Source organism: Nylanderia fulva, unplaced genomic scaffold (genome assembly GCF_048542155.1).
Source record: "Nylanderia fulva isolate GAGA-0341 unplaced genomic scaffold, ASM4854215v1 Scaffold472, whole genome shotgun sequence".
Taxonomy (NCBI): domain Eukaryota; kingdom Metazoa; phylum Arthropoda; class Insecta; order Hymenoptera; family Formicidae; genus Nylanderia; species Nylanderia fulva.
Window position 1 is genome coordinate 53,592 of NW_028190557.1, and position 9,550 is coordinate 63,141.

Consider the following 9,550-nt stretch of genomic DNA (forward strand, 5'->3'; position numbering starts at 1 on the left):
AGATTCAACATAGCATTATTTCTAGTAATGATTGCGCTATAAGTAAAAAAGATTGATTAAAAATTTTAAGGCTTGTTGCATATATACATACTCTTGCATTAAAAACTATAAATATACAACAAAAGTTATTCGTTTTTAATTATAATGCATCTTATTACATTTACATATTTAAGAATTTGTTACGTTACTAAATGATTTTTCCTCAGCGAAAATATCGAGAAAGGTCATCATTTTTTTATTGTTCCCAACTTTTGAAATCATGTATCTTTGTAACTAACAATAAGCTTTAAATTAAAATTCTATTAAAGTAAACTTTACCTAAAATTAACTAAAAAATGTAGTTTTGTTAATAATTTATTTTTTACATTTATTTTTTAATTTACAAAAAATCTTCTATTTTCAATCGTTTATAACAAAAATTATTAGTGCCTGGACATTTTCGCTGAAGAAAAATCGTTTCCAAATCGCCTCTGGAATCTCCTATTAACGTGTGATACGGTAGGTCTGGGACACCCTGTATATACACCCACATATATATAATATATTGTACAATATATATATATTTGTCTAAAGGTAGTTTTGACGACATCTTGAAGTATAAGTTGGCAGTTTTGACGACTATTGGCAGTTTTCACGACTGTCGTCAAAGACATCGCGGTATATATAAAGGCATTCTTAATGATCATATGCACTTTTTTAAATATGCATGTAGCTGCATTTAATTTAAAAAATAGTAATATTTTTTTTTCTATTATAAATATATATAGAGAGGAGTAAAAATATTTATATTACCATTCAAAGCTTTAATATTTATTTCAATGCTTTTCCTTACAAAAGATTAATTTAAAGCTTAGTCTACAATAGAGTCGTAAATCATAATGGCTCCTGCACACCAGCGCGATGACGCGACACGCGATGCGCGATATCCAATGAGCGTGCAGCTTTTCCGCATGTCTAGTCTATATCGTCTATATACGATTTCCGCAAACTCGTTTAGAACATCAATATCATCATGTAGATGAGCAATACATATATTGCAATCGAGTTATTTTATATTAATAGATCGTATTTTTATGTAAGTGTATAATTGATTATGATTATGTAAGTGTATAGCCATTATCTTTTGATATTCGCATTCACACTCTTTTTGTGATATATCATTAGGTTAAAAATAAAATAATATGTTAACCTCATAACCTAACCATACGGATGGCTCGATGACGGAATAAATATTATATTCTCGATTTTGTTTCTGCGCATATTTGCATTTGTTGCAGTTGTTTATACACACACACAAAATGTTTATATTAATATTTGCTAAAAGGACGTTATACTGTGTGTTCAAAAAAGAAAAAAGTAAAAAAATCTCACATTATCGCAGTTCATAGTGAGTATATGTATTAATATATAATATCTATAATAACCCTTTCCAGAATTATAAAAAAATTATTCAGAGAATATGATTTGATATTGTCTTGCATATCTTTTGCATTTTTTATATACATTTGTGTACATTTTTATAAACAGATTTTTTTTATTTTGCAATATTTATGTACAGTATTGTGGTATCTAAAATTTTATAAAATTATATTTATTTTTAAATATATTTATACACATGTATGTTATTCACTGTCATTCTACAGATATATTGTAATATTATTTATGCAAAAATAATATTGAAAAATATCTATGCAATAATATTGCATAGCAATATATGTGTATAATGTGTCCATTTTTTATTTTCTTTTTTATGTATAAATTTCAGCAAATAAATCTGTTTTACAAGAAATTGCAGACAATTTGAATAAAGCAATTCCAGCTATAGAATTATTAAATATTTCATCAGGTAATGTTAGAATATATGCATTATTTATATATATACATATATATTAATTTAAAAAATTTATTCAAAATTATACTTATTTAATATATGTACAATAAAATATTATTCAAATTTCATTTCTTAGATGTATCGCTAACTTCTGATACTAATAACACATCAAATGATATATCAAATATGCCAAATTCGAATAAGAGTGAAGATATTTGCGCATCATCGAATGATTCCAATAATATTGAACAATGCACTAAAAGTGACAAAATTGGTAACAGTTTACCGCTGTTTGATATAACACACAGCAATGATAAAAATCCTACATTTTCGTCTAAAAATGTTCCTACTCTCTCTAGTGATGGCAGTCCCAATAAAGTAGTTAATAATAAAATAGCTAATGATAACATGATAAATGGTAAGTCTTTGATATGTTTAATCTATTTGTATACATAATATGTATTGTGCAATTATGTAAATATTTTTTAAATTATAGTTATATTTATTTTTTATAAATTACAAAACTAAATTAAAAATTAATAAAAATAATCTAGTAAATTTTGTTTTTCTATAAATTATGTTTGCGATACAATATTTTATATACATATTTTTTAACTTATTTAATTATTTTTCAAATGCATTATTAACTGCAGATACAAATGTCACATTAAATATTAATACATCGGATATGAATACATTGGATATGAATACAAAAAATATTTGTACATTAGTTGATAAAAACTGTGATATATAATGCAACGTGTGTGATAAAAGTGAATAATACAATGCTTTGTGATGATGCAAGTGCGAATAATGAAATTAAAGATCGTGCATATTTGCATAACGATAATCCTATTACCAATAAAAATTCTAATGAATTAACTAATAATATCAATATAATGAATGGTAAGATTTCTGCATATATCTAATTGTATATGTAAGACATTTTAAATACATTCAATGTATATTTATTAGACATTTTCTTTTTTATGATAATTGTACGCATTACTTTTTATAAAATATTTACAAAATGAGTATTATGTACGTACTTTTAATAAATTGTTATCAGAATAAATAATAAATTGTTATCAAAAACAGATAAAGGGGTTAAGGATATGGAATCTTAATTGTGAAAAGAATAGATATTTTTAAATGTTGGTGTATGATTTTGAAGAATTTATTTATTTATAACCAAAACGCCAAACGTTTTGATTCAATTCTGATTCTTTTCTTTATCAATAGCAGTACAAGAAACTAAAATACACAAATATCATAAAGCAGATTAAATGTACAAATATTAAAGTTGCAGTGGATACAGCATGTCAGAGATATAAAAAGGTGTCATAAAATCAAATCAGCAATGATTTATGCAATAGCAGATATAAAATGGCTGTAAAAATATATAATAACTAAAAAGGTTAATTATTTTAAAATTAATAAAGATAAACTATTTTAAAACTAATAAAGAGAGCAAACAAAGTCAACATGTGCAGGTATTCAAGCAAGAAAAATCAGCTCTTAGTCGTTTCATTTTACAAGTTATTAGTTTGATATTACAATCTTTTTTTAGCTTTCTAATTTGCATATTGCATAGACTTAATTATTACGTAACTGCTTTTAGTATTAATTCTCTATTGTGCTCTTTGTTATTAATAACTTAGTTATATGAGATATTGATTTTATGGATCTGTGTGTGAATTGCACAGAGTTGAAATATTTGGCATTTTATTTATAAATAAAAGTAAATTATATACAATTGATACCAATATCTGCATTAGTCTTTTTTTTTAATTATACATTTTTCTTTTCAGATTCATCATTCATTGATACTGATGCTATATTAGATATTAATACAATATTAAACATTGATACATTAAATGTAAATTCGAATATAGAAAATGTTTGCACGTTTTTTGATATGGAGCAATGCAGCATGGATGATAAAAATGATAATATAAGATCTTGCGATGCAAATAAAATTAAAGACCTTGCGCATTTACCTAAAGATATTTCTACTATTGACAAAAATTGCAATAAATTACTTAATACTAACAACATAATAAATGGTAAGATTTCAGCATATGTATACTGAATATGACTATATACTATTTAAAACAACATTTTAAATATATTTTGCATATTACTTATATTTACAATAAAAATATACATACTCTATAAATTTTTATCAAAAATGAATATAAAAAAAATTCAAAGATGTAGTATCTAAATAAAGTAAAAATATCAATTGGAAGCAATAGTTATTGGTACATTAAGTTTTGAAAATCTTATTTTTATTTTTATTTCTAGATTCATCATTAATTAATGCTGCTGTATTACCCATTGATACTACATTAAATGTTAATGCATCAAATATAAATTCGAATATAGATGATATTTGTTCATTATATGACAAAAACGATATTGAACAATGCAACATATGTGATAGAAATGATATTTTATATGACAAAAACGCCTGTGATATTGAGCAATGCAATATAACTGATAGAAATGATATTGTATATGACAAAAATGCCTGTGATATTAAGATATGCAACATAAGTGATAAAAATGATATTAATATAACGCTTTGTGATGCAAATATAAAGGCAATCGATAAGATTAAGACTATAAAAATTATATCCAATGTAGAATTTAATAATACTTATAAAATTATTGACGAAGGAAATATTTTAAATAAGACTTGCGTCATGGATAATAACAGTTTAAATACTATGTTGGTAGATTTTGCTCCACTTGCAGAATCTACATTAACAAAAGAAAAATCAACATCAGAATGTATGAGTACTAATGCTAATATTGAGTCTGATAATTCTCTTACATCTGAGCGTAATATGGATGACAGTTTCCACACATCAGATTGTTCTGTATCAGAAGATTCAGATGAAGATGAACTTAGCGATAATACAAATCATACAAGTATAAATAAAAGTAAATTAAATAAAAGTAAATTAAATTTAACAAGTTCATTAAATTTATCTAAAGTAAATATATGTGACGATAAAGATATGTACGTTGAAACATCTGATAATCGCAAATTAAAGTTGAGTATGTGTCCATACTGTAAAAAATTGCAATCACAATTTGCAAGGCATTTAGAATCAATACACAATACTGAAGAAGATGTAAAAAAGTTTTGTTTCTTACCTAAAGGTAAATAATTATATATTTTTAATATCTAAATTTTATCATTTTTAATAATCTAAATTTTATCAAAGTAGTAGATTAAGGACTAATCGGAGCTAGGAAACGTAAGAATAAGCGTCGAAATTTCTAGAAATGCTAGAATTTCGACGCTTATTACGTTGCGTTTCTTAGCTTCAATTGGCCCTCAATCTGTTACTTTTATATTTACTATTGAAGCCCTTTGCAATTTCCTAAATTTTATCATTTTTATTTTTTTACAAATTTTAGGTAACCCAGAACGGAAAAAAATTATTGCTATAATTAGACGAACAGGAAATTTTGTATATAATACAGATCCTAACGTTAATAAAGGAAATTTAATTGTATGTCGTCGTCCGGCAAAAAAATTAAACAAGCAAGCGGTCGATTTTATTCCATGTGCAAAATGTAAAGGATACTTTTCTAAGAATAACATTCGACATCATTTTAAGTTATGTACACAAAAGACTGAGTCTCGTCAAAGAAATGTAAAAGTATTAGGACGCACAGTAGCTTGCCGTATACATTATAGTGCAAGTACAGTATTAAAAAGACTAGTATTTCCAGTGACGAGAGAAGATACTATAACTCAGCTTATTAGATATGATGAGTTATTAATTGCTTATGGAAATAAAATGTGTCTAAAGTATCGTCTTCAACACCAACATGACATGTTTAGAGCACGATTAAGACTACTAGGACGATTTCTGGCTACTATGAAGGAAATTGATAATACTGTGGTAGATTTTACTTCAATATATAATCCAAAGAGATATGATTATTGTGTGAAAGCTGTTAATAATCTTGCACAATTTGATGAAACAACATGGACATACAAGGTATCTTCTGTAGCATCATCGTTAGGAACTCTCATAAAGCAAGTTGGACAAATTTTAAGGAGCATATGCATAAAAAGACAAGAACTCGAGAATCAAGTTATAGTAGAAAATTTTTTAAAATTATTTGAAGAAGATTATCCTATCAGCGTAAACAAAGTTGTACATGAAACTCAAGGCGTCGAATGAGACAAAGAAACATAGTTTTACCGTCTATAGATGATATTAAAATATTGAATTCTTATTTGAAAGATGAACGTACGAATGCTCTAAAATTATTACAAAACGATGGATTTTCAATTCAAACGTGGCGAAGACTAGCTGAAACGACATTAGTGTCTACCATGATGTTCAATAGAAGACGTGCTGGCGAATTAGAACGCATTTTAATAGAAGATTTAAAAAATCCTGCGGCAATTTCAAAAGACGAAGCACCTGAGTTACAAAAATCCTTATCGAAATATGTGCGTGTAACAATACGTGGAAAATTAGCAAGAACAGTTCCCGTTTTACTTCATGAGGAATTATTGTCATGTATACAAATGATCGTCAAGTATCGTAAACAAGCTAGTGTTCCCGTAGAAAATCCTTATGTGTTTGGTATAAACTCAACTGATAAAAGAAGACACAAATATTTAAGAGCATGTGTCCTAATGCGCAAATTTTCTGTAGCCTCTGGAGCAGAGATACCAACTTCTCTACGAGGTACAACATTACGAAAACACATTGCTACAATGTGCATTACATTAGATGTATCTGATAATCAAGTTAGTGATTTGGCAAACTTCATGGGCCATCATGAAAAAATACATAGATCACATTATAGGCAATCTGTTATCACAAAAGATTTGGCTATATCACGATTGTTAAAATACGCTCAAGGAGAAGAGACATCCGATGAAAGCAATGAAAGTCAAGAAGATGATAACATAGAATCAGATAATGAACTTAACACAAATATATGTTTAAAAACTACTAATACGTTACCTATATCAAAAAATATAAAAAAATTTCAACAATTTAGAAATGGCGATCAAATGAATAATATATTAGAAAAAAAGAAGAGAAAAGGTATGTTTAAATATATATTTACATTTAATACAGATTCCAAATGTATGTATACATATATATAACCTTTGAAATATATTTATACTGCTTATTAATACAAGTATATAATGAGATAAATAATTAATTAATGAAAGGCTCGTATAATTTAACAAAATTAAACAAATCATATATAGTAGGCCAACTGAACGAGCAAATAAATAAGGTGTAAAAATTTTTATTAATAGTTAAATAATTAAATTAACATTCCGTTACAGAATCGATATAAATTGTAAACGTTTCGACTGCACTACAGTCTTTATCAATACATAAAAGTTAAATATTAAAATACAAAGTTAAATGTTAAAAATACAAAGTTAGTTAAATATTAAAATATAAAATTGAAACGATTCTTCGCTGTTGACCAATAGATATGCAAGGCGATTGGTCTGAGATGCCAAGTTATGCGACATTTGAGCATGATTATCGTTTTAACAAGTCCTTTTCCCCGATATTTCAAGTGTGTGTTGCGAAGTCTGAATACCAAATGGTAAGAGATAAATAATAATATGGTATCTATAATTAACATAAAAAGCATTGGATATAGGCATATGTTATAATATTGATATTTTATAGTGCATTCCTTCGATTCTACAAAGAAAATTAAAAAAAAATCAAAAAAGGAAACAGTTTATGATAATAAAAATGTGATAGAATCTAACGATGAATATGAAGATGACGATGAATATACAGATTTAAGTAAAAATAGTTCAAGTAATCAATCTACAAGAATATTAAAAAAACCGGAGAAATGCTTAGCAGGAAAGATAGTATAAATAGTAGTACAGAAAAAAGAAAGAAGAGAAGTATGTTTAAATAATGTTTATATATAATACATTGGTATAATTTATTCTTGATATAATTGTATATAAAATTTGCTTATAAGTATATTAGTACTTATAAGCAAATTTACTAACATAATCTTCATATTTCAGTATCTCCTTTTGGTCCTAAAAGAAGACAAGCTAATAAAATCCGATGGACTGATAATGAACGCGAAGCGGTCTTATCCTCATTTTCAGTCAATATAAAAAATAATAAATTGCCATCTTTTAGTCAAATAAATGAAATAAAAGTCAAGTATCCTATATTGAAAAACCGCACAAACGCTCAAATAAAATCTTGGATTAGTAATCAAATAAAAACAAAAAGTTAATTATTTTAAAGGTATTATTATATATATTTAAAAGTATAACTATTCTAAAAATTTTATACGTTCAATACAAAAAGACAAAACAATATTGAATGTTTTGTTTTTTTTTATTTTATTATATTGAAGAAGAAAATTACTATATTTAAGTTCTGATATATTTTACTTAGATACAAATTTAAAATATATTACAAAAATTCTTTGAAAATGATGAAGAGTAGATTCATATTAAGACATATGTATTATTTAAAAGAAAGAAATTATATAGAAATTAAGATTTCAGTAATTATATAAATATATTGGATTGGATGTTTCGTTTTGTTTCTTTAATTTTTTATATTCAGGAAGAGAATTACTATATTTGAGTTTTGTTTTGCTTAGATACATTTTATTATATTCAAGAAGAAAATTACTATAAATTTTGTTATATTTTGCTTAGATATAAATCTAAGATGTATCACAAGAATTCTCTAAAAAAGATAAAGATTGATTTAATATTAAGACATGTATTCATTAAAATAAAGAACTTATATAGAAATTAAGATCTCGGTAATTATAAAATACATATAAAGCAATATATTCAGTGCATTATTAACTATAAACGTTATGCGTATTTGTGATTATATATGTTATATAATGTGATTTATATGTATACCATTCAGAATTAAATTAAAAAGATTATTACTCAATATAATACTAGAAATGTTCTCAATAAATTAAGAAATAATAATAAATATGATATTTTTTATTCCAAGCAATCTAATCGCCCATTAGTGAATAGAACATGCAATACTAAATTAGTATCGCATATACGTATAATTCAAAAACAGGACGTATATGAACGTAGCCTATAATTGGGTCCTTAAAAAATTTTAAATCTTTATATCTCAAAAATTACTACTTTCCTTAAAAACATCTAAATCCTTACATCTCAAAAACTACTGCACAAATTCGTTGTAAAGTATAATTGTAAATACTTTTATTTTTTAATTTTACAAAAACCTTTTTCCTATGGTGTTTTGAGTCGCAAGTTTCAACATACACTGGAATATGTTAATAATTTAAGACACATTTTCCTAATTATATATTTAACAAAAATTATTAAATTATTATAGTTTAATTAATTAACTTCAGATTCTTTATAATAAAATAGTTACTTAAAAAAAAATAAAAATTATATACATATATCATAAACTAATATGTGAAAATATCCAATGCATAAAGAAATTAAAAATTTTTCTGTCACGTAAAACAATCAAATTAAGTAAAAATATTAAATTTTGCTTATATACTAAAAATTCTCTATTGTGAATTTTTCTTTATACTACTATTTCGCATATAAGTCTGATTTAATTTTTCCTACATAGGACATTAGTTGGTATAATATAAATCCGATTTAATTGTCTTATTACATATATTGTAGTAACAGATGTAATGTTCACATTC

The 9,550-nt window shown here is 25.1% G+C and overlaps 1 protein-coding gene across 1 annotated transcript; it reads left to right on the top strand.

The window, feature by feature from the left end:
* The first annotated feature begins 1,326 nt into the window (after nt 1-1,326).
* Nucleotides 1,327-8,399, top strand: LOC146721452 (uncharacterized). Its single transcript, XM_085486750.1, is given in 9 exon segments — nt 1,327-1,387; nt 1,766-1,846; nt 1,968-2,249; nt 3,643-3,897; nt 4,139-5,002; nt 5,264-6,028; nt 6,031-6,921; nt 7,531-7,760; nt 7,890-8,399. Coding segments are annotated over 6 exon segments (3,207 nt in total). The 5' UTR covers nt 1,327-1,387; nt 1,766-1,846; nt 1,968-2,017; the 3' UTR covers nt 7,731-7,760; nt 7,890-8,399.
* Nucleotides 8,400-9,550: the final 1,151 nt, after the last annotated feature.